General features: G+C 35.5%; 1 protein-coding gene across 1 annotated transcript in view; it reads right to left on the bottom strand.

Annotated features, from left to right (window-relative positions):
- The window catches only part of RYR2 (ryanodine receptor 2), a 381,235-nt gene that overhangs the window by 130,734 nt on the left and 223,210 nt on the right, over nt 1-27,291 (bottom strand). Inside the window, exons 24-32 of the mRNA XM_050972655.1 lie at nt 26,397-26,480; nt 23,261-23,420; nt 13,054-13,201; nt 9,905-10,113; nt 7,834-8,008; nt 2,790-2,998; nt 1,575-1,927; nt 1,234-1,348; nt 208-368 (exon numbers count right to left, since the gene is read on the bottom strand). Of these exons, the coding sequence (XP_050828612.1) occupies nt 208-368; nt 1,234-1,348; nt 1,575-1,927; nt 2,790-2,998; nt 7,834-8,008; nt 9,905-10,113; nt 13,054-13,201; nt 23,261-23,420; nt 26,397-26,480 (1,614 nt within the window). The remainder of the gene's footprint in view (nt 1-207; nt 369-1,233; nt 1,349-1,574; nt 1,928-2,789; nt 2,999-7,833; nt 8,009-9,904; nt 10,114-13,053; nt 13,202-23,260; nt 23,421-26,396; nt 26,481-27,291) is intronic.

The following is a 27,291-nucleotide window of genomic DNA, read 5'->3' as shown; positions in this document are numbered from 1 at the left end:
TTGATTTGACTAGACTATTAGTCCACTGTTTCTTCTCAAGCAAGAGCACGTAACAATTAAATTAACACTTTTTCCTACTACTGTCGTTTTAATTATTTTTTCTACATCAATCCAATTACATTAAATGGAGTGGATTTACACCTTATAAATTGTAAGTTGCTTGTACAGGTATAACATACAAGGTTTTTTAAGAAAATTGTAACCAACCTCTCATGAACCTTCCCTTTTTCGTCTCCCAGGGTAACTGTGACGGTACGCACTCTGTCCAAGTCAAAGCTTGTGTCATACTGGTGAAAGTCTGATGTAATCCAGCCCACCCAGACATTAGCAGGTTCTTGACCAGGAAATATTCTCACAGAGTAATAGTACTGTTAATAAAAAAATTATATTATCAAATGTTAGTGTTTGTTCCCCAGTGTACCAGTTTGATTCAGAATTTGCTGCTCTAAATCTGAAAATGTCATCTATTTAAAAGTAGCACAGGCTTGTTCAAGTGCAATTCACCAAGCAAAGCAACAAAGAGTATAAACACAAACCAAAACAGTGAACAAAATATGCATTTTAAAACAAAAAAATGAACACGATTGAAAATGCAGCTTATATGCTTGTATTGAAGGCTTCTGTACCATAGCATTGTGAGTCATATTGCTACAGCAACTATAATTTTTATACTGCAGGTAACTCAGTTTCTAGTATCTAATATCTTTTAGAAAGAGAAGAACACATCCAGAAAAGGAGTGCTTGTTTTCCTTTGAGCATTGAGGAATCCGTGCTTATGGAACTGATCTTGTCAGAGAAAGATCTAAAACACCTGCAAAAAACTTTCACTGGGAATTCCATTAAATAAATGTTCTGAAGAATTAGGAGAGATGTTTTCAAATGGTCCTGAACACTGACCTAATTAGCTTAATGTACCTTTTCCAAATTATTCCATTATTCTAAAACTGTTTAATTGCCCTCTTTTATGTCTAGTGTTATCAACAGTAACTTCAAATACAAATTAAATCAGTTTATAGGTTTTCATTTGTAATCAGTTTTAGTCTTACAATCAAATCAAAATAAAATGAACAAAACAGTCTCAAGAAGTTCAGAACTACCACAGGCATTTAAACTGAAAATTAGATTGTTTCTGAAACTCTTACAACCAAAAATAAAAGAGTAAGTATTAAAAAACCCAAACTAAACAACTAAAAAACACCAAACAGCTAAAACATCAATCCTATATTACAATACCGTGGAAGTCTGCATCAAATAATCATAGTCATCCCTATCATCTGCTAGCACATCCTCAGTAAGCCGTGCAGAGTGACTCATGCTATAATCTGGCTTTGTCCTCCTGAGCATAAATCTGCAATAAAAAAATTAAAATTAAAATATCTACTAAAAGCCCAATCACAAAGGCAAATTATTAAGAAAATAGAAAGAGACAAGCTTATTTTTAAAAGCACTTAAATAAATTCTAACCTTAAACTGTACACTCAAAAATTACTTGACTAGTTTGTCAGACATGAGTGGCATTTTTCTCTTTGAGAAGCAGAATGGGGAGGGGTGGGAAAAGGTAGCAAGCTACTGACCTTTGTTTAAGACGTGAGGGCTTTTCTTGAACATAATCTTTATGGTTATTCAGCTCTGGTTTTGTGGCATCTTTTTCTCTTTCTGTTCGGTCAGGAACTAGATGACCATGAGCAGTTTTCATTAGAACCTCAAAATCAGAATCAGCATCATAATCTTCCAAGTCATTTTTTGGGCCAAAAAGACCAGAGCCAGGTAACCCTCCTGCAGCTGATCTGGAGAACACCTCAGCACATTCAATGGGCATGCTCAATCGAAAAAACATGACATCTGTTTTACTGTTCTGTGAACCAAAGGACTTCTGGGTGACCTTCAGACAGGGGCAGCTGTCTATGGTGCCATCAATTCTCATCACCTATGAAACATAAAGATGTAGTTTTTTTTAAAGCTGATGCTTTTTCTGCCATGTAAATATTCAATTTCTATTTCCACAATAAGCATGCATGACTTGCAAAACTTGCAACAGCATGTCTAATGGATTGCAATCATGTGTTGCCATTTTGAAGGGAAATAAATACTATGAGAAGTGGATGGGTTTTGTTGCTCCATTATTAAAGTATTGAAAAAAAAGTCACAAAGAAATTATGCCACTCACCGTAACTCTTTGCAACATAAATCCAACACTGCCCAGAACAACACAGACCAAGGAATAAAAAATCATGCATGTACATATGAAACTGTTTCTTAAATACCACATACCAGCTGAAAAAGAGTTCTTATTAGATCATTTCAGAAGAATTTCATGGCAAACTTACAAGGCATGAATTCAGTTCCATCAAGATGCACAACTGATTGGGACATAAGTGTTGACACAATTGGCTAATAAATATTTATTACAATCAAAACCAATTAGTTATGGAAAAATTAAAAAGAATGTGCACTAGAACACATGGTATCTGTTGTATTAAAATGACCAGTTTCTGGAAGTTGCTTACACAGCTCTCACTGCACAAGGAGCTCTTAATGAGGACATCTTGTATAATTTGTCTCTCAGATTGTCATGTTAACCCAGGTCACAGGTTTTGTAGAAACAAAACTACCAATCAAACAATTACATTCTTTGCAACCCTACAGAATGTAAGGAATTTGTAACAGGTGTAAGATTCATCCAGAATTGGGTCAACATATCACAATAAAATCCTGTTTGTAAGTACAAAAGCAGAGACATAACTCAAACATATTCAAGTGTCTAGAAGCATTTCACTAGGATCACAAACCTCAATATGTTCATGGTTTTGTGGCACTGGTAGAAACTGAGGAAGCCTTTTACTCAGCCATATGGTGATGTCTCTGTTTGTATTAACAGCAAAGGGTTCATACCCTTCCTGTAAGCCACATATCGTGAAATATTTTAGAGTGCTGACATCTTTTCCAAAGTTCATTCTTCCCACTTGAGATGGGCCCAGGCTGCACACAGGTAGAAATCCTTAAAACAAGATGAAAAACACGTAGGTTGTACAGAATGAATATCAGTGAACTGCTCTCTTCCATAACTGAATTAAAAACCACTTGTGGGGAAAAAATAACCAAAAACCCTAAGAGCAAACATTAAAAAGGTAAGCAATCACCAAAAGCACATCACATCTTGCATGTCACCAAGTAATGTATCTTAAACACAGTTGTGAAAATAAAAGCCCTCTAATAGCCATGGATATTTTTAGGCAACACTCAACCTACTCCAGAGAGTCAGATAGCCAGCTGTTCATTAATCTCTCTTCTGAGCTGGCATAATATTGCCAATTTTGCTTTAAGTCTCACTACTTTTGGTATTCCTCCTAAGATGTCACTTTTCCTTGTATTTTGAGAGACTCTTACTTCAAAAGTAATACAGGGCTTGTCCACGCAGCGATAATAGTGGAAAAAAACCTACAAATATGCACAAAGTGGATGTCATAGGTTTATTTTTAAAATAAATTAATTAATTTTATAATTCAGAAAACTCTGGTTCTGGAAAATGAGAACTGACAATATGACACCATAGCTTAATGAAACTTCAGGTGTTTTGGTTTGGGATTGTTTTTTCTGTCTTACCTTTTTAATCAGCTTTACATTTGTATGCATCATACTGTTTCACTAGCACAGGGAACACATTTGTGACTTCTTTTTGCAATTTTTTTCCCCCCTGATTCCCCAGAATGGGCAAGGGCACTTTCCCCATCCAGCTGTTCTGCAGGCACATTTTCATTTTTCTTTTTCTTGATTTCAGCTTCACAGTCTAAAAGCCTAAGAAAATCTTTTCTTTCTTCTATTTCTTTTCATCCTGCTTTTCAATTTCCATAGCTACAAACTACTATGCAGATTCATTTGACCTAGTTATTAACAAAATGTTTTCTTTTTTATCAACAAGAAATATGAAGTTCTGTTCAGTGATTCTGATTCACCTGAACATAACAGGTATTGAAAAATATAAAGGCAAAATACCAAGTAGTTCCTCACTTTTCTTTAGGCTGCCCAGATAACAAAAAAGTCTATTCATGGTGTTTGTTCTTCAGACACAAGGCAAACTCCAGAGCACCATCTACAGAAATTACTGTCCACCAAATAAATGATCAGCCTTCAGTACCACTTTTGGAAGATTCTATGACACATACACAACGATGGTTGTCATGTGTATTTACATTAGAGATTATAAATTTAATGACATTAACACTATTAGCCATAATTTGAAGTCCAGATATTTATTTTCATAGCTTGGTTCCTAAATGACAAGGCATCAACTCCTCAGATAACACAGCTGTAATAGACAACATGATAAATGTCAATTCTGCCAGTGCAAATCTAGAGATGGACAATAATGCAAGTATTTTCCAGCACTAAACAGAACATAATTGTATTAAACAACACATAAATAGGAAAATCACATTTACATATAGAGATATGTGCCATGATAAAGCCTAGCAGCTCTCGTAGGGACAACTTACTAGGCTCCCTGTTGAGTTAAAGGAATCCACAAGATGTTGCACAAGTTGCTAAGGAAAGCCAAAATCAAAACTGTTTTCAATATCCTTACAATTCTCATTTCATCACCCAAAAAATTTAATTCTTCCACCTACCTGTGGTTTCAAAAAAACCCCTAAACTTCCCAGATAGATTAAATGTGAAGCAAGTATCCTAAACACACACACACAAATAAAATGTAATAAAATGTAAATAAATGAGCATTTGACAGATTCCCTGAAAGAAAACAAAGAAACATGGGAAAAACTCCTACACAGGTAAAGCTGTCATTGATGTTTTTACTCAATGTAGTGTGTCCCGTGAAATTGGCCACAGGAGGCAATGTGAAATCCAGATGACAGTCGCTCTCACCAATACAGCTCTCACTGATAACAGAAGGCACTGTACAGGTAGCTGATTCCAGCACATAATTGTAACTGTAACTATGGCTCTGTATAAATGGAATATAAACACCAGTCCCAGTCCTGACCATGAAAACCTTACTTCCACCTCTTGTGAAATTCTGCATCAATTTGCCAATTATTTAGTTGTTATTTAGGTATTTTAGGGCTCTTCCATACATGGTAAAGACAGAGCATCTCATAGGTGGTGTGCTGCTAAGACAGCTACATATCTTTCTACAGAATAAAAATGAATTTCAATTGCCATTTTGAATGGGTATCCAGCCACTTTAAATATTATCATTCACAGATCCCAAGTAACCCTTGCAAGCTGGAGGCTACATAAAAAGATTATTTACCTCTAACCTGGGTCCTTATCTCCAGATATATAACTGGGCTATGGAGCAAATTTTATTTCACTGTATGAAATAGCAAAACAAGTAGAAAGACTTAAACACTACCACAAGAAAAGTAACCCTCTAGCACTGCCTGTCATACACAGCAAAAGCACAGGACAACAACTCTTTTCATAATGTTCCCTACTTCCAAGAATACAACATGAACCTCCTGATTCAATCTGTCAAACACTACAAACAGTTCCTGCTCACAGAAATCACGACTTGACAAAATCAAATTTTAGTTGTACAAGTGTACTTGTTCATATCTACAGTCAAATTTACCTGCTACAAATGCATAAAAAGATGCCATTATATTTATCAATTTTACTACTGAGATGATACCTCTTAAATAAATTCATCTGCCATAATCCCAAAGAGCCCTTCTTATTGGTAGTACAACCTAAGGTGCAGCACAAGCTGTACTACTAAGCTGGCAGAGCATCATATCCCCTTTTCATTGTTCCTAAGTAAATTAAATCTACAGGACTAATTTACTGTATGGCTACATAAGAAATTCTGTTTCCTAAAGAGAAAGGTCCCTTTTTGCAACAGTGAAACGTGCACATGATTGACTGATTTAAGTGACCTGCAGGAAGGTCTCAGTGCTGTTAAGCAAGGGCTAGCAACAAAATCAAACTATATCCAGCCTTCCAAAAAGCAAAAAAAACCTCCATAAATTCAGTTAGGGTATTTCATACACACTCATATTCAGTTGTCTTCCCTTCCCCTCTCCTTTTGCCTCCAATAATTGTGTATTAAACACCCATAATAATTTCAAATACAGCTTGTGAGTTATTAAATATAAGATCAATCAGCACAATCCCTTGAAAATTAACTAGGACATCTTATTTCAAAGGCAAAGCTCTTTCCTACAAAAACAATACTAAAGGAACTTAATGTGAGTTACAAGGATATTGTGGAAAATCTGAGACCTTTGACACAAAGTCTGTGACATGGTTACCAAAGCCTTCAGGCTCTGTGTCAAGCCTGGAACTCCTTTAGCAGAGAGATCTGTTTCAATTTGGACCTGCAGATAGAAACAACCATCAAGAAAAGTACACCACAAAAAGTACACTGGAATAAATGCAGCCTACCCTCAAAATTTAATGGAATTTGAGTTTCTTTCAGAATGCCCTGTTCCTCAATGGGAGTAGACTAACTAATAACTGGAAAGCCACTAAAATATAATGGCATCAAGATGATTTTTTGTGTACAACACTAACAGAAAGTCAGTTCTCATATCACTTTCTCTCATCATGATACCACAGCATCTAAGGAAATCCAAAGGCAGTAAAGTAACAGGCACAGTCCAGAAAATTAATGGCAATTATGTAATTTAAAATAAAATAAAAATATATCTGATTCCTAATGTATGGCAGAGGAAGGAAAAAAAAATCTCCCAAAGTACTCTTGAAAGTAAATTATTCTGAAATCCAGATGAAAATAAAGTGGTTAAAATTCAAAGAGGGAATTGCCTAATTAAGAAGTATGAAATTCTTATTTCCCATGGGAATAGGGTAGGGATGAGTAACTCAACAGTAGCATGTGGAGCTCCTATTGTTCAAAAAATTTAACTTTATGACTCAGCTACAGCTGTATTCTTTAATAGATATATAATATTTATGGCAGAATATATGTACTTACAAGTAATGAAAGCTTAAAGCTTAATTTTTTTTAACATTACCAGAGTTCAGAAGTTTTTGGCAATTCACTTACAATTTCTTACCCCTGTTCTGTTTCTATCTGCACACAGGTAAATAATAAAATTTATAAACAAAGATACTTATTTGGTACAGAATCAATGTGCCACCTGACTGTCACAATCTTTGCTGTCTTTAGCAATCTCTTAAGTTCTGTCTTGACAGTAAACTAGCACTGCTTGTGGATGCTGAAACCTGCACCAAGAACCCTACAATAGCACAAAGCTCAATCTGCTGGTTTAGAATTAAGCAGACTATTTTGGAGGATAGTTTTTGTATCAGCTGAGTGGATCAGGTGTCATTTCCCTCCCAGTGCTAAAACAAAACTTTAAAGATTGCTTAAACTCACTTCCAGTTTCTCAGTAATTGGACAGACACTTGGTATTATTTCAGAACTTCATCTAGACAAAATCTGATGTCCTTACCCCCCATGGCAGTGGGGTGCTTTAAAAAGGTCCCTTCCAACTCAAACCATTCTATGATACTTTCTATAATTCTATTACATCATATGGTGATCTACTACAGCGAGGATGAAATATTTAAAGTCATGAATCTGTCTCTTCAGACACATCCCTGAAAAACAGTTAAAGGGTCCCACAACAAAAGATAGCCACAAGGATCGCCACAGAAAAACCCTTCCTCATTGTCACACCCAGCAAATTCCCTTTCCAAAAGGCTAATACTAATCAAATAGGAAAATGGACAAGTCGGGGGGCAGGGTCAGGGATGAGAACAGGGAGATGAAACACAAAAGAAACACGAAGTGAAGTCAGAGCAAAAACCAGGCAGTAGCAAGTTAACAGCATGATGTATTACAGTACTTACCGTCAGCAACCTCAAAGTCCTTGAATGCAAGTTCTGAGCCTGAGTCATCAAGCAGGATTTCACCATTTAAGGTGAACATCATGGTGTGCTCATTCATGTCAACCATACAGCCAACAACATCTCCTGCCAACCAAGAGCGGCCAAAATGCTCATTACCTTGATGCCACCGCTGCGCCTGAAATAATTAGAAGCGTTTAAAAGTAGTGACAATGTATGTGTTCTCACCTTCACGGGTAGAACTAATAATTAACTGCTCCAATTAAGATGGCATTAAAATTAACACTTTCACAGTATATAATTCCAAGACTGTGTCTGTGAGTACTCCAAGCTGACTCTGAATATGGAAAGCCAACAATTAACTTCTTGACAGCGTCCCTCACGTCAGCATCATAAAACATTGCTAAGAGAGCTGACAGGGAAAATTGCTATTTCAACATTTTACCAAAAGGTAAGAGTATGGTTTTGTTTTCTGCAGAAGCTCCATGAAAGACATTTAATCACAATAATATGCTATCAATTACAATGTTTAATAGCTACTCCCCAAACTCTTTTTAAGCAATTGCTTTTATTTACTTTAGCAGCCTAAAAATTCATTACTTGCAAACAATCTGTATTGTTTCCTTAAGTATATTTCTTAAAATATTTTGTGCAAAATAAATTAATCTTTCTTTCATATCAGATTTTGGAAATAATAGAACTGTGTGTGAATGAGACAAGTACAGTGTTTCTGATAGATTCCAGAGTAATTGTGGGCATGATTCCTCTGACTGACTTTCAATTCAAAGACTGCAAAGGCTTTCAATGGGGTCTTGCACTGGAGTTCAAATAAATTAATATCCGTTAAGAACTACTGTAACCAAGCACAGGAAAAAAAAAGTGTTAATAACTAATAACAGATAGGATTCCTATTCAAGTATTTCATCACAAGTAGATGTTTATGCTCTGTATCCATTCTGGAAGTTGTACAAAACCAATGAACCTTTATCGATATCTTGAAAGTCAATTTTTTTTTTCCAGCCAAGGAAAGAACCCATTAAAATCAAACACAACAAGACGGTTTTGTGGACTGAGACCTAAACATCAAACCCTAACATTCAGAAGACAACTAAACAGCTATTCCAGTAAATACAGAGGACTTGAATGGTTTACGTAAAACACTTTACAAAAAAAACCTTCCAGTTCTCTTTTCAAGGAATCTTCTATGCAATACAGGAATGGGAAAGAAATAAATTCACGCAGCATAAATAAAATATGTCTTGAGAACTTTATCTTGCTGGGAATATCCAGGAATTCTGGTGATTTCTGTTACATATTTAAACAGTAATAAGGAAAATTAATACCAGTACCAGATACAAGAAATAATTTGACAAAGAGTCATCAGCAGCCTTAATAACAATTAAGGTTCAGACAGCAGTTGCACTTGCCCTCATACTGAAATTAAAAATTTCAATGAGTCATTTAATCTATTCTGATGATAGTCAGTAATATAAAGATTTGTTTTCCTATATATTTTTACTACTAGTTTAAATCAGTCATTTTTGTCGTGCAGAGTTAAATTTGAGCAAATCTTAGTGGTTCTATCATACTTCATTTAGGCTGTAAGGATTTCTATGAAAACCTAGCTATACTGTCTGGAACTCTTACATTTTTACAAATACTTTGAATCAAAGTTGGCCTCAAACTCTTAGTGTTAATAATCTTAACCATATTTACTCTCTAATGGCATGTCTTATAGAGAGAACAACAGTGAAACGTTGAAGACATTATTCATAGCTAATTACAGCTCTGCCAGTATTTTCAATTTGATTAAGCCACTTTGGTTATCAATTCTTTATATCTACTGTAGAAACGTGAATTTGTGAAAAACCATTACAAAAATGGCAAACCTTGCTAATTAATTTTTCAGGTGACATTGATTCTAGTTATTCTGCCTAGGCCCTCAAAGACAGAGAAATAATGTGAAACATCAATGAAAGCAGAGGAGGCAACTGAGGCAATGATACGTGGAACGAGACAAAAAAGCTAAAATTTTTGCAGCCACTCATATTATTACAGAGAAACACATACAAACCTTAAAGCCATCAAAAACAAAAGCTTCTTCATCCGAGCCAAGTTCCTGATCTGGCAGACAACCAGGCCTGGTCCAGCCAACTCTCATGTCTCCTGCAGTAACTGCCTCAAACTCAAAGTACCACTTCCCAGCCTTCACTGCATAGGTCTTTTCTGTACGGAAGATTCTGAACTTTTCCATTATTCCACTGCACACATCCAGTCTTGTTGCTGTAAGGATTAAAAAATAAAAACAAGGAAAAAGGGGGAAAAAAAATCAATGCAGAAAGTACTGTATTCAATTACTGATAACAAACATTAAAAGCAAAAGGTAAAAGAATCCCTTTGAGCACAGACATGAAAAGAAGAATGTGCCTGCAGAACAGCCATGTGGGGAAAGTGTCCTTGTCCATTCTGGGAATTAGGGGAAAAAAAAATCCAAAAAACAAAAAAAAAAAAAAAAAACAAACAAAAAAAAAACCACAGGAAACAAAAAAAGACAAAGAAAGGAGAAGCCAGAAATCTGAATGCAGCTATAAATAGATGACTCAAGGATCATTCCAATTCTTTTTCTCAGATTAGGGGGAAAAAAGGCTAAACTTGTGGATCTTTCCCCACAAATTTGTAATGTATCAAATAAACCCCGTGCAAAATTTGAAAAGTCAGCATTCCAGTTTACTCACCACAATCACACTTCTCCCTGAGTTTGTTATAAGATCAAACTTGTCTGCACCTACTTGCACCTGTTTGTTAGGCCATGCTAAGAACTTCTCCCTTCTTCTTCTATTTTCACATACACATCAAGGTCAACATTTCCAATATCACTAGGATAGCCTATGAAATCGTATCCTTCAGAATCAACCATCACTTCTCATGCCACCATGCCTGACATCGGCTAGGTGAGGTTCATTAAGCTTCCTCTAAGCAATACATCTCTCTGCCACGGAATTCTTTATCAGAAAAATTTTCTCTTTCATAGCCTATGTAATTTATGCCTTAAAAACACTTTTGAAGACCCTCAGTACCTCACCTATACAGATGAAGCACCACAGAGCAAAGGTACCTGAGAAATTGTTTTCTTTTTGGATTCTAAGTAAGAAAATGCTTTCTGGAGTCTAATCAATCCCAAAAATGCAGCTGCTGTGGGAAAACAGTAAATAATAATTAAAAAAAAAACCATAAAAACTAATACGTAAGAACTTTGTAAAATTAATGTTTAAGTAAAAATTGATTGGAGATGCAGAACACCACTAGAGGGCTCTAAATCCCTTAATAACAGTATGAATTTTGGCTGATGAACGAGGATCCTTGTGACATGTTTTATTCATCTCCATAACTTGAAAAGCTCATAAACTGCAAAATCTAAATCCCCAAAATGACTAAAAAAATTTTTTGCTGAATATAATTCCAGTCTTTGTAGAAGACTGATTCATGGAGAAAGACCAGTTCATGGGATACTGTTCTGCAGTTCCTGTCCTCTGGGAATTTTGCAACAACCTGGATCACTTCTTTCAGATTCAAGGATTGCACTGGTGTTCTTTACACTCCTTTACTAAATCCATTCACAGAACCAGCTCAACAATCTCTGCATTCTAAGGAAAAAGAGAGTGGTTTTCAACAGTCCATTCCCAAGGAAAGGAAGTAGCATGTGGTTCTCAGAGCTGTAAATGAAAAAGAGGACTACTATTCAGCAGGATGTGGAAGAGACTGTGGAAAAGGAGTGTTCTCTCTCTCCCTCTTGCCTACACCATTAGACAGCCCCTAGATTTTCACAAGAGGCAAAGGCCCCCTGTACCAACCAAACCACCTTCTCAGAACCAAAGAGAAGTCATGCCCAGTCTTTCTTTGCAGAATGTAGGAGGGGAAGAAATTCTAGGGTTATGCAGCAGGGTTACACTCTCCAGTCTTGGCAGATTTAAGATTGAGACCACGGCATTTTGCCACCAACACTGTCCATTCCACTGAGGAACATCCTTCTACCTATACAGGAATCCAGCCTTGCTACACATTCATGGTCTCAGCAATGCCTCATATTTAAGTGTAATTTAATGGCAGTATCTCATAAAACCTAAGGATCAGAGCATACATGTGCTTTGGAAAAGAAATTCCAAATGGTAGGTTCCTTGTGTACAACTTAGGTATGAGTTATGTCTCCTGCAGAAATTCTTTACTGAAGGTCTATGGCCTAAATAGGTCAAAACTTAAACCACTATCACTATATGAAGGGAAAAAAATAAAGTTTAGACACATTTCTCAAAATTTTCAAATTTTGCTGAGATTACAAAGATGCTAGTTCCAATTTTGATTATTCAATAATTTATTCCTTAACTTTAAGTGAACTTCTAAAATAGAGTTGATAGGGGTTAGATACATTTATTTTATTTGTACATTATGTCTCCAGATTTCTTGTATTTTATAAACATTATATATGCTGCCGTTTTTGAGTTAAATGTTGCATGTTTTCTTTAAAAATTTGTTATTAGTTCATACATTTTTTTCTTCTCTAGGGTGTCTCAAACTGAAAATACTGCCCACAGTATCAAAAAAACATTCAATCTGGCAATGATGCAAGTTGAAAGAAAACTTGGTAAAAAGTGAATTAAAATTTACTTATAGTCTAATTCAACTTCCAAGACCTGAGGAGGTTCAGGAAACTTAAAGGCTCTAACAAACTATCTAATTATGGACTTGCAGGTAGACATTCACAGAAATTTGGTTGCAATCATTCAGTGTAGAAAATTTAATCTTGTATCTTTAAGTGTTTAAATACAAGATTGTACACAAACTGTAGAATTCTTCACTATTTAAAGTTAAGATTTTGGGATTATAAACTCCATTTCTACTGAGTTTATGGAGGTTTTTTTCCTATTTTGTGTTGAAATAGCAAATAAAGCATTAAATAAAAACTATTCCCAAAAATTTTGTTGATTGGTTTAAATTTTAAATAATTAAAATTTTGTTACATTTTAAAAACATTCATCTGTGGCCACAGGACAAGGAAAGGAAACAAAAAGAAAAGAAAGAAACTAAGATCTAAGAGAAGAGAAGATGGAGAAAAGCACCTATTATATTTGGAAACATCCATTCAAAATGTTTTCTTGGACCTAAAAATTCAGTAGCAGAGTGGAAAATTCTAAACTTTTTTTGAGAAAAAAAATCAAAATGAATTACCATGATCTTGATCAGGAGCTTCCAAATTGTAACCATAGCCTAGAAGGGTGCGGACGGCTTCCCGAAGACTGTCTTTGTTGGACTTCTTTGTTCGATCATCCAAAAGAGCGTACGGAACGAGGCGAGGGTTCCGTCGGTTTTTCACATCCTGCATGAGTATGAAAAAACAGTTCAGTTTCAGAAATTGTGCTTTATCTGATAGAGAAGATTATTCTTCAATAACACCATAAAAATTACTGTTATACCAGCTAAAATCATGTAACTTCAAATATGGTGAGGAATCAGAGAAATTGCAATAGTCTAGAAACTACAAGACTGAATTCACTGAAAAAAAGGGGCACACGCAAATAAACAAAGCTCTCATTATTTTAACTGCTGCAGGTTTCTGTCAATTTTACTTAATAAAGTAACAATACAAACCACAGAAACAAGGATAGAGCCAAAGAGAAAAGCCAAAATAATTATATTTCATACACTGTTTATGAAGCAGCTACCATAAAAAGAAACTTGTTTCTAACTAAAGCTGACATTGCTACCATAAATATACAAAATTCCCAAATAATGAATGTGATAAAAACAAAAGAAAAAAATACTACTAATGAAAAATAAGAAGTGTGCAACACTAATTAAAAAAATACAAAATAGATAACAAACACATGCCTTACTATAATAACTATTTAAGACATGTATTTTTCAAAAATAAAGGGGTTTGCAAGAATATAATTTATGCATTCTACATATAGAGTTTTTGCAATAGATAATTGAACTAATCACTCTCCAGCTGAAATGAAAATATTGGTAAGGTTTAATCTTTGAATTTTAGGTTTATTAGAAAACACTGATTAGGTTTTCCTCTACTGCAAAATGATCTTACTTGAAAGCAGTGTGTAACTGGATTACTTAGGTGGCTAATCTAATTTTTAGTGACTAACAGAATTGCTTTCTTGTCTATATTTTCTTCTCACATCCTATGAGAATTTGTTGGCAATGAGAGAAACCATGCAAAGAACTCTCCGTGTTTTTCCCAATATCTGCATTTATTAAAAATTACAGAGTGGACACAGCATATAAAAAACAGCTGCTGTTGAGAGGCTTTTATTATTGGTTAGATTAATTACAAAGTCCAAAACCAATGCCTATTATTTTAGAAGACAGCGTCTACACAAAAGTACCTTACTTCTTTTTCAGCATTACAGTTCTCGTTTTAGGAACATATGTGGTTTCAATTCTGTCTTTTCAAGAAGAGAAGAAAAGGAACATCCATTCTGAAAAAAATCTTGCAGGCATCTTTTGCTACTCTTTAAATGCTTAGATGCAAGACTATCTGCCTCTTGCCTTGTCATGGTGAGCAGATAGTGAAAGGTCAGTTATGAACCAGTGCTTGATGAAATCTGGTCTTACAAGTTATTCCTCTAGGAGAAGAAATGTTAAGGCATTACCTACATGCTAAAATGGCTAACAGAAAGATAAAGGTAAGGCATTGCTGGTGACACAAATCACAAAACCATATCAACTCTAATTATATTTCGTGGAAAGGACAGTGACAGGGCCAACACTAATACCATCTGAGGGATCCACTTTTCATACTTGTTCCAAATTCTTAAGCTGACATCCTGCTTTGTCCAATTTTAATTCGGTAGATGTGAAAAAGAGCTGTGTCCTTCAAGCAAATGCTGAAGTAAACGTTATGAGAAACTATTTTTTTATATAAGAGTATTCACATTAACATTTGAGGTGATGCCACACTACGAGTTTGATTACTTGTTATTGAAAGGACACTAAAGAGAAATAATTTCCTCTGAAGTGCTCAACATCCAAAAAACATTGTGAAATACTGTCTTTAAAAATATGAAAGTTTGGAACAATAAATATGTAACTTCTTATCAATGATATCATGTTAGACTACTGTGTTTGTAGTTGCTATAACAACCATTAGCACAAATTAACATACAGGCAATCAGCTGATACCAATGTATAAAATGAAATACAGTATAATTTCTTTTAAAATTGCTAAGCACAAAATGAGAGCAAGGAGAGGGAAAAAAAGGAATACAGAAATTTATTGTATTATACCAACTTTATTTTACAGATTTTTTTTCCTTGGATCTGCTTTTATAACATGGTGACCTTTTTCACCTCTTCAAGACTGTGGCTACATCTTTAAATTTGAATGTGAGAGAAGATTTTTCACAACTTTGTTCTTTTTTTTTTTCTTATTACACATCTATTTAAATTTTGAATGTGTTACTAATTTCTGAATTAAGCCCTCTTATTGCTATATTCATCCTAAGTTTTAGTACTAATGACCTTCTGCACCTCTCTGATGTAAGTGTAGAGAATGATCCTGTGCAGTGATTGAGCTTTGCACATTCGCAATCAAGTCAACAAGAAAACTGATTAGCTAAGAGTGGTAATTTTTACAGAGTAGATTTCAAGCAGTACTGAGACTGAATTCATCCTACTCAATACAAAGATGTTATTGTAGACTGTTAAAACAAGTTTTATCATTCAATCTAATTTTTAAGGTGTTTTTTGCCAGAATTTTCCAGATTTGACAGTCTAATGATTCATCAGAAGACTATTTGGTACAGAGTGTGTCTGGCAACTACTTGTTCATAGGCAAATGTTTGAGCTGGGTAGCATACATGGTATTTATACATTTCTTTTGTTTTGAATTCAGAACCTATCATATCACAGAAAAAAAGGGGGGAAAAAGCCTATGCATTTTATTACACAGCTTTGTCTTCATTTCATGTGACAAACATCCATTAATAATTTAGAATTTAATTTACTTTACTTAGGAAAGCAGTGCAACCATAAAAAGTTGGGATGCCTGGCAGAATGTGCCCTGGATGGAAGTAGCAATGTTAAATGTCAGTGACACAGCACTGACCATGAAAAGTCAGTATTACTTTTCACAGTGTACATGACAGATTCTGAAATAGGTAGCAAATGATAGACAAACAAGTCATTGAATGGGCACTCATACACTTTTTCATGGGGTATATAAGGATATCAATTAGGCAATAATTGGTCAACAATGGGCCAATTTAACTGCATAAATTTTTTAAACTACATGTAGGTCTTAAAAGAACTGCAGGAAATATACCTAAACACACACACCAAAACACATCAACAAGCCTCTTAAAACTTCCATGACAGGTAAAGAACACTGCTGCAAAGTAACTCCACGGTAACATGTCAGATGTAAAGTGCATTATTTTGCTCAATGAGTCTGTGATGTGTCTATAACTGATAACTGATCTCGAGGCACTGGACCTACAACTGGTCTTGGAACTTGCACAGACAGATCTCACATAAGAATGAAATGAGGAATGCCCATACCATCTACAGCAGCAGAGAAAACCATAGCCAAATTCCACAAACAGCTCTAAAAGAACCTATTAAGAGATGCAGTGAGTGTAATACAGTTGTGTGCTTCAGCACTAATTCAGTAACAAAAAACAAAGCATCATATAAACCTCTAAAAGACATCTGAAAATAATAATGTAGTTTTCAGGGCTATAAATGTTGTATTGCAAAGCCATGCACTCCTGGACCTTCCCAAATCCCTAAGAAGTTCAGGAATAGCAGAGACCACTAGACTAAAGGGAACAAAAAGTCACCAGAAACATATGTAGGTAAGTGCTTAACAGAAAGAAAGATAGGAAAATACTGACAAGACTGAAAATTTAAAACACATAGTAAGAAGAGCACAGGAAAAATATGATAATAAATTGGGAACACACATGATTTAAAGTATAAGAGCTGTATAGATGCATATTCTGTGTGGTATTGAAATGATTTTGTTCTCATAAGCAAGGCTGTTAAACTGCAAGCACAAAACAAATGTATTTCAGCACATGCCCAGTGAGACAGAGGGGCTGTTGTTTTCTTAGCAAACCCTCATTCCACAGTCATGAAATGATTCCATTTGCTGTCAGATCTCCACCACCAGCACCCTAAATCCACACCTCTCACTATCACAGAGATTTCTGAGCAATTGCCACAACAAATGCTAGGGGCAAGCTTGGCAGCAGTGCTGCCAGAAAACCGGTGAGCCACCAGGTGCGTGTGCAGCACGGGCACTGCCAGCAGGATCATTTACCCACACCATACCTTTCCTGCCTTGCTAGCCAGAGGCCTAGCTTTTCCACACCTATCATAGCAGCTTGTGTTCAACCATAAACCATGAAAATAAAAAATCATCTTATAAGGGAAAAGGAAAAATACAATTCTAAATTGGTATTTACTAAAAAAATAATTTTCAGAGTCCAGAGCATTAGAACCAGAAAGCACAACAAAGCTGTATTCTTAGCAATGTTAATAATCCAAATGCACCTAAACAAAGGAGAGGTTGTATTCCTCACCTGGAATACTAGCAGCTGAGTTCTAACCTTGGAAGTATGTGTATCCTTAGTAATACATGCACAGCTTCTGCCATCCTCACTGAGGACTGTAGCCATATGGAATGCTTGGCAGAATGTGCCCTGACTATAAACGGAAGGAACTAATATATCAGTATAAATCATGTAAAATGTCAAAGTGAGGTAACATAAGTGCTTATACAAGGACAAGATGCTGGTTTTATATATATTTAATGAAAAAATAAGCAACAACTTGATTTTTCCCACGCATGCATATTTCACCCAGTCTGACTTTCCAGAACAATGCCTCTTCTGCATTGCAGCCTCAGGCAGCCTGAGAAGACCAACACCTGATCTTAATTAATGATGCCATATACTTTCCATACATCTGAAAAAATAAGGTCTTGACTTAAAAGACCAAAATATCTTGCATTTTTGGGCCAAAGAGAAGTAAGATTGCATGTAATTGCTTAGCAATACCAACTGACTATTCTAGGACAGGAACTTGAGAGCATCTTTTTTTAAGATTTTTTTCACAAAGCAGAAGGAAAATTTTAAGTTGCCAATATTTATAAACAGTTGTTAAAGCTGTGAGATTTTTACTAGTTTTTCTTTTTTCAGTATTAATGGGGTTTCTGATTGTTAGCTTTTCTAGCCAGAACACAATGCAATATGAAGAAAAACCAAGATACCCTTTGATTAAGCTATCAGGATATGTGGCAATGTATATGTGGCAAAATGTGAAAGAATATTTGCCTGTGATCTCTACAATCAGTGGGGAGACCTAGAAGTCATGTATTCAGGAAAAGGGACAAGGCAGGCAATGCACTTCGAATTATTTTCATTTGCTTTCTGATCTCTAAGCTTGCTTTTCTGTCTTTCCCTTATTCACATGGATGTTGGGATTCTCCTGTATGCATAAAATCACAGTTTTATATATGTCAAACACACTAAGTTCATGGATATGCCAAAATATACCCTAAGTTCATGGCTAAACTTATGTGAGTTCTGAGTATTTTCCATTAGATTGTGACAATTTAGTCACAAACACATGCTTTTATACTTCAATGCTACTTTCCCATTATCTTGTTATGAAAAATTCCTTTAAAGTAACCAAATCAAAAAACTCATGTAGTTACGACAGGACTTAAAATCAAGGTAAATATCTTCTCTCATAGCACAAATGTGATTATATAATTCACTTACAGCAAGGCTATATTGCTTCTCTGCTTGGATCTATCTTCTGTATCTGTCCTTGTACATTTACCACTTCCCCAGTTCCAAGGCCACCAACTTGCAGGTAATCATGTTCTCCCTTAAAGGGACACTGTCAAGTATTTTCATAGTGATTTTTGTGTTTGTTTTTCCATTTACACTTGCTACCTAATGTGATCTTTTAAGCAGAAATACACGTATTTCCTACCTGTTTTGCTCCTTCTGCTTTCGCCCTTCAAGGAGCAACAAGCACCTGTGAGTCTGCACTACCAAAAAATACTTGTTTGTGATCAGTGTCACCACAGCTGTCAGGACAGTTCTGGGAACAAGATTTATTACCTAACTTGTGCTCCCTCTCCTGGCTGGCTGGCTCTGCCGCAGCCAGAACAAAAATACTGTATATAGTCATGCATAAAATGTAGCCTGTTATATCTTGTTAAGAAAAAATCCTGAAAAGCAGATTTAGAAGAAGAAAAAAAATGTGGAAGCTGGAAGGCATTTTCCTCAACATTTTTTAAAGAAAGAGTTTATACTTTAAGAGTTTATACTATTGGAGAGTATCCCTTTAATTTTTTTATTTTATATAATCCCAAAATGATGAGGCTCCCATACTGAACAGACCTACTAGATTATTCAATTCATCCTACAGCCACAGCATGGTTGTTGTTCATAATATATTTCCCAGTGATTAGTTAATTTACTTTAAAATATCTGTAAGCTTCTTTCCCTTAAGAAACTATTTTACAGCTCTGCAAGATCTGTTTATAGTATTATACAGCACAACATCATGTCACTGTATCACTCCAGTACCGAAGCATGTCACAGTAATATGATGGGATGACAAAATGTAGGCTATGAAATAAATCCACTGGAGTCAAGCAGAAGCAGGTAGCAGTGTGGACAACACCTAGAGCAAGCAGCTTGCCATGTGATAAGTATGCCAGCTAAATGAGAGGCCTCATTGCACTGCATACAGAAAGAAGAACCTTGCTTCTGCTCTCTTCTCACAGGTTTTAATAGATGGTATTTGTTATCTGTATATCGTAAGAACTCCTGAAACTCAGCTGTTGGTCTTTTTTTCCAGAAGAAAAATAAGTATTTGAAAAGAGAAAGATTACAGAATTAAGAACAAATCAACATCAATATCCAAAGCACGGCACCTCCTGCAAGACAGATTATTGTTGAAAATAGTCATCATCTACCTGTTTAATTATCCATGAGACTGTGGTAACTTGTCTGCCAGGAATTAGTAAGCAAAGTATACTGTTGACCTTGTAAATCTGCTTCCTGAAGGTCATGAAGATTTCTGAGCTCTTGTCCACATTTACAATCATATTCTGCTGAAAGCATAACTGTGGTAGTGCTCATTGCACCACTGCACACTGCATTCTCAACAACAGCGCACAACTCAGCACATAGAAGTCTTCAGTCAGTAAAAAAATTCTTGGATGTTTAAAGCATAACACTGAGGACTGAAAAACCCCAATTAATTGTCTTTCCAACTCCGAATGTGATCAGTTTCATAGGCACTGAAGCTTTTTAGTTTTAAATTCTCCAGACTCTTCTCTGCATGCCTATAACTGTCTTTGTCTTGATAAGGAAGAACAGTTAAATATTTATCATATATACCCAAGCCCAGTCAAGATTTCGAGCAGAAGCATTTGTCTAAGACTCTTTGAGAGCATAACCTGGTAGTCAAAAGAGTGTGTATCAGAGCTTGATGCACACTGACTGCTTAAAACTACCTGAAAACTTAACTAGGGGCTACCATTCCAATAATGTTTTCATACAAAAACTTGTCCTTGGCCATCAGAATGGATGTAGATATGTAAACCCTATTTGTCTAAACAAATATCTTTGAGGTCATAGAGTCAATCTTTTAAAACTTTTGCTAAATGGCTAATACTCCAATCAGTAATTACAAGGCTAAGGGCTTTTAGACAAAATCTCTAGCTGCCATGAGTTTTCTCACACCAGACCATAAATTTTAATAAGTGAGCAGAGATTTAATTTTCACGTTAAACTTCGTCATCCAGCGAGCAGGACATTTATGAGGAAGGGAGCCTAGGGATGGCCAGAGTTCCAGGAGTTTCCCTCAGGCAACTATTTTAGGAGTCAGTAGATAAAATACAGAGAGCTGTTCAGCAAGCAGATCAGAGTCCTCCTTTTTCCCCTTTGCTCTCTCCTGGTGTGGCTCAAAAATGTCTCCTTGCAGGGCTACAATATTTTCAGTTCAACAATCAGTTTAGTCTCTTTACCTAAGCACTGAGAAGATAAGACAGACTTCGTGATTCTTCTGAAGTGTTTATTTTTAGGTTATATCCCATACTTTATTTGTCTGATCAATGTTTTTTGGGGTTTTGGGGTGTTTTTTAAAACCCAAGTTGTGGCCTTGAGCAACTCTACGGCCTTTTGAGAACCACAATAAAACTAATGATTTATGACTATCACATCAGACCTCGTCAAATGCAAAACCTTCTGCATCAACAGGCACACCAAAATATACATAAATACAGTGTATAATAAAAATAGTGTGAAGATGGTAAAGGAGACCTTTTTTCATTGCGACCCACTCCCATTAGAACTTTTATGTATCATTCCCAAACCAGTAACACTGGGAAAGCCTTTGACGTCACCATTTAGCTGACTTTCCTACTTAATACCTCACTAATTCAGAAAACATGCAATTTAGCTGCAAATTCACTCCAATCAATATGGCAAAATTATTTGTGGGTTTTTTCAAAGACACACGGATAAAAAGGGTAGGTTAAATTGTCTTCAAGATCTAAAAAAATTATTTGCTAGATATGAGTCATAAGATTAGATTTTCCCAAAGCTAGTTAGAAATATAATTAGCTAAGAGATGCATTTGATTGCAGAAACTTCTTAACTTTATCCAAACCAATAAATTCTGTTGCAAAACTAAATTTAATTTTGGGCTATGTCAAGTTTCTATCAAAGTTGTAACAATTTCCCAACTTTCATTAGTTTCAAAGCTCCCATTTGGCAAGGTCCTGTATTGAAAATGATTGGCCTCTGGAAGAATAAAAAATAGGGGAGAAAAGGTATAAATTCTTGAGTGCCTTCTTTTATATATCAGAAATGTTTCTTCTGAACATACAGTTTTTCATTCTAGAAATGAATTGTGCACTGACTCCATAAACACAGGATTGAAATATTGAGTTCAAAACTAATTAATCCCCCCCACCTGACAACAGAAAACCATCACTTCCAACACTTCTCATAATTCATGTTCCATCAGAAATGTTAACAGCACTTCAAAAGGCCACCTCTTACTTAAAGGTGCAGTATTAGGGAAAAAATTGATCCTGAGGAAATCAGGGGAGTTGCACAAACACTGAATTATCTTCAGTGTTTTCCTAGTAGAGAATATACATATATTCCAGTCTGCAAACAGAAGAATTGACTCACTGTCTGTCTAGACCCAAATACAGAACATAGATTTCCTAAATAGCTTACAGAGTAACACTACATCTTCATAGTAAGGTACTATAATGAACAATACTGAAATGCAGATATGCAGCATATTTTGTCACATAAGCATACCTGTATGTGATGAGGCGAAGTGCTTAACTTAATATATAAAAAACCCAAAAAACCCAGATTATTTTATTATTTTACACAAAAGTTCTGCAAATAAAATGAATTTTGGTCCTGTAGAACAAAATTTGACATATGTGGCACTGAAATGTATAACTCAAATTTTTGTCAAAAACAAGGAAGAGTATCTATCTAGAAGCAGCTCTACCTCATTTTTGCTAAAAATAATGACCTTTTATGCTCAGCACAAAACCATGAAAACTCATTTTTTTCCCCAGGGGTAAATTGTCCCAAAATTTCACTGTGAAATGCTACCACCCATTTATTAAGGCAAATGAAGAGACCTTTCTGTATATAAAATTCACAACCAATCACAAAATGACTAGAAAATCTTAAGAGAAAATTAATGTAGAAGCTGTCTTGAAAAATACTAAATTTTCATGGTATTGGCTGGTTTTACGGTTTTTTAAAGAAACCAAAGAACCTGAGTTTTGCTTTTAATAATCCACCGTGCTTTAGTCTTAGTCTCCTCCCTTGTAATACATTGGGATAACTACCAAATAATATCTATATTCACTGGAGCAGAACAACTAAAGTAGGACTGGAACTTTGAGACTGACTTAACTATTCTCAGCCCATGCTTCTGTCAGAAATATATCAGTAAAGTTATTACTAGAAGTTTACATTCTTATTTTCCTGGATAAACAAAATTATTCAATTCCCGGTACTGCAAACATTTAAGTGATTCCCCATAGTGAACGTCAATATTTACATTTCATAAAATACTGGAGCATGCTAGCTTCCTGCATGCAATTTTCTCACCCTGAGATTTTGGTAGCATACAAGAATACACCACCAAGCTTTTTAATAACTGCTTGTAAAAGAGTCTCATACTGCTATTTAGCAAGATTGCTTTAAATTACATTTTGGTGGGGTTTTTTTTGACTGACAGACTTGCATTCACTAGCTGTTTTTTCCTGACTATGTGTCACCATTATTTCCATTTGGCTGTGAAATATCTCAGTAGATAAGTGCTGTTTTAAGTGTCTGAATTTCGCACTTACCTGCTGGATGCCATATGTCCAGCCTTGCCTTATCCGGTCCCTTGCCCACACATTGTGAGCATTCTCTGCTAGTTTATCCACCATAGCTTCTTGAGAAGGGGTCAGTTTGATAAAACTTAGATCCATGGGTGCTGGCTTATATCCACTCAATAACTGATAGCTGTTGAATAAAAACAGAACTTGCAGTTACTTTTCAGCAAGAAAAAAAACTTAGAGAAACCACAAAAGAAAGAAATAACATCTATGCAACATATCTATACAAATATATCTGCCTTTGAACATAAAGAACAATACTTTAAATTTGATTACTGATTTGGTTTTGATTTTGATTCTGTTTCAAGTTAATTGCATCGTGATGGGATGAAGTAACTGGTAATGAAAGCTACCCAAAATGGTCTAAAGTAAAATTGTTCTTAAAGTATCTTAGTAATGCCACATATTCAAAGTAGTAGATATAGATGTTGTTTATCTAAATGCTTATATGAACAATATTATTTCTACCTCTGAGCAGATGGCAATATTTATTAAATTCTACTTATTTCCTACCGAAACAAGAAAATATATTCTTTCTGTTGCATAAAGGGATGCTAAGAGACAGAGCAGGTCAAATGGCCTTAAAATATCTTCATAATAATTCACACCTTAACTCTGCTTCAAATCATAGGAGCAAATGCTTAAATTCAAGCATGACTTCAGAATAGAAATGCAGCTTCCTCACTTTTTTCAACACTCCCAGGAATGCTACTTTTCTAAAGTTATTCCCTTCCCATTAATTACAGAAATTTCCTACTTTACTTATGAGCAAACCTCCAACAGAGTAAACAAAGCATTAAAGGTCTTTTCCAGCCTAAGTGATTCTATGATTCTCTTTCTCCTCCAACATACAAAGCACTATTTTGGCTGAAACAAAAGGAGCCTGTGGAAAATAAGCAACAGCATTCTCTCATTGAAATTTTACACCCTGGGGTGTATAAAGAATGGCTAGTTTAAATAATTGCTCAATTATTTTCCAAACAATTTGGTAATTTTCTTTATTTGTACTGACAGAAGAAAACCCATAAAATTAAACAGTATTTATCCCCATTTATACCCTAAAATACTCAAATACTTTACCAATCTTAATTAATTCTCTTCTGTAACAACGATCTTAAAAAACAGTAAAACAAATTATTTCTTGAAAAGAATAATTTAAAACAACCAGGTATTTAAGGGGGATTACATCTATAAATAAGAGGTTGAATCTTCCTTCAAAATTAGCACAATAAAAAGCAAAATTTTAAACTAGGAAACAACAATTCCAGAACATCATTCCAAAATCAGCCCTCTACACAGTTCCCAATCTGCAGGTTTCTAGTAGAGCCAGCCCCCACAGGAGTTCACGGCTCTCACAGCTACCTCTCATCAGGTTTCTGTGAAGTCACTTTAGTGAGATGAGTAAAACATGACAGTATTGGAAACAGTGAAACCTATGGAATTAGCACACTTGTCAGGTTGGCAATTACTGTGCTCTTTGCAGTCACACTCCCCTGCACAAGCTTTTAAGAACACAGCCACAACGTTTTCCATTTTGCTAGTTTTGTCAATCCATTATGTGTGAGGTATCAAAATTCTAAATTTGTATGTCTGGTATGACTTCAGGTTTCTACAATTATGATGGTTAATGACATTAAAAAGTCTCAACATTATTGGACTTCTTATATTAGAAAGTATAATTTCTTCAGACCTGGAGATTTAGCTGCAGTTTTTCAAAAGCAGGAAATTTGATTCACTTGAACAATCTTGCAAATGCACATATACTTCTGCCCAGGAAATTCAGAACAAAAATACAGAAGGCCCTAGATATCTTCTCTTCTTTGAGAGATATACAGTTATTTTGGGATACCAAAACTAAAGAACCTTTTTGGGGGGAACTTAAATTAACACCCTGCTTTTATTCCCATTCATTCTGGCAAAGCCACCACATCAGGAATTTTGAAACTGTAATATCAATGGTATGTAAATCTGTGCAGTGTGGTAAATACCAAAGACTTGATGGACCAGATTCTTACAGCTACCTTGTAGTAAAGTATTACCTAGAAGCCGTAGGGATCCTGCCAGAATGAGGCACAGGCTTTTGGCTCACAAAAGGAAGAAAGAAGATGTGCTTTAGTTAAACATGCTGGAGGTTGTTACACTGGCCTCAGGGACTGCATGTAACACAAAGCTATGGGTCAGTGAAGGATTGCAGTGAATAATGGAGATATGCAATCTCACAGGAACAGCTATTTCTGCACAGAGGTACATTCCTGCAAAGAGCAATGAATTGCTACTCGTGGCAGGAACTCAGCAACCAGCACTTAACAGTGCTCTGAGACATAACCAAGGAAACTAAATTTCTGTCTTAAATTCAGGAATAACAGATCATGCAGAAGTTCTCTCCTAGTAAAACTGTGGCATTTACCTTTCTGACTTTTCACATATTATATAATCTTCCTTCACCCCCTGGGCTCTAGCGTATGTTGGGCAGTAGGGCTGTCAGACAGGCATGGGAAACCAAAGTTCCATTATCTCAACTGTGTCCAAGTTCCCAGGTTCTTTATTCCCAAACTCTTTATGTGTATACTGGTAATAAGAAGACAGGGCTACTTGGCTGGGCCATGAGAGCTTGTTTCAGAGCTGTGGGAGTGGAGGCCATACCATACCAGGCTAAGCCCAGTCCTATCAATGCTGATACCAACGGATCACTTGCAAAAAGTCAGGTGATTGTTCTCTACACCTCAAGTCATGGCCATTTGAGAACTTTCAAAAGGGTCACCTTTAAATATCTGCAGCACCATAAAACACACTGCAAATTTACTGTAAAAATTCTTTACAAAGTCTCTGTGATACACACAATATATCAAAGAAACACATAACTATGAATGTCAGACATTACAACATAGCACAAAAAAACCTAAAATTTGTCTACACATCAGGTGACATATATCTGGAAGAAAAACTGTGAATTATGGTATGTGAAAATTGCTGAAAATTCCTGAGAATTCATGCATGTACATACTTGCCCAAGAACTAATAAAACTAACAGTGTAAATATTGAATTGTTAAAACAGAATTTACTTAATTCACACTGCCTAACAAGAAGACACACTGAACTTACTTCTTAGGAAGTTTCATTTTTTTCACTTTTTCTTCAGCACGTTCATCAGCAATTCCAACATGGCAGCCTAATGCCAGCAGGGTTCTAGGGCACAGAAATCAGAGATTAATTACTGATAATGTTTTGATATTTAGAGTTCCTACTGTTTATAGGCACACTATGGTGCTTACAAATGGCACTATAAAACAAATGAGACCTATGGAAATTATTACAGTATAATATGGAAAGATCAACACCAGCCTTTTTGTATATGTAATAAGCTTTCTGATAGTGTTAAGAAAATGCCACAAGATGTTCCAAAAATATGAGTAAGGCACTTCGAAATGGAACTATCATACAGTATATTTCATCTATGAGGTATCAGTTTGAAGTTTGCCCTTGAAATATTATTTCTGCTTTCAAACTGCTTACATACTCACTGCTTCATAACCACATCTTTAGATGTTATGTAACTTATATCACAGCCATAAAAAGAAAAAAGGCATAAAATATCACTTTTCCTTAGAATGTGTCTTCATTCTGAAGAAGCTATTATTTAGAGATTTCAGCTGGATCTGGATTTTTTAGGACACACTTCTGAAGATGGAATTCACAGCAGAATGCATGATAAGTATTAGGCCAAAAGTTCCATCTTATTCAGTCTAGACAGTGTGTCTTGTACCTGCCATGAGGCTTATGCCACTGAACCAGCCCACTGTGGCCGGAATCTGCAAAATTCAGGTCTTTTCAGAAAACAAACACTATTTATATAAACTAAGAACAGGGTCAACAGTACTAACTGGGTTTCTGATTACTTCAGACTTCTTACTTTCCTTATAGCCACACTGCTCAAGAGCATAAATTTTAAATCTCACTGGTCTCCAGGATTTGATCTGTAAATTATTAATTATTTGTT

Source organism: Serinus canaria, chromosome 3, assembly GCF_022539315.1.
Source record: "Serinus canaria isolate serCan28SL12 chromosome 3, serCan2020, whole genome shotgun sequence".
Classification (NCBI taxonomy): Eukaryota; Metazoa; Chordata; class Aves; order Passeriformes; family Fringillidae; genus Serinus; species Serinus canaria.
The sequence above is the reverse complement of the archived record's forward strand: the minus strand, read 5'-3'. Positions and strand labels throughout refer to the sequence as shown.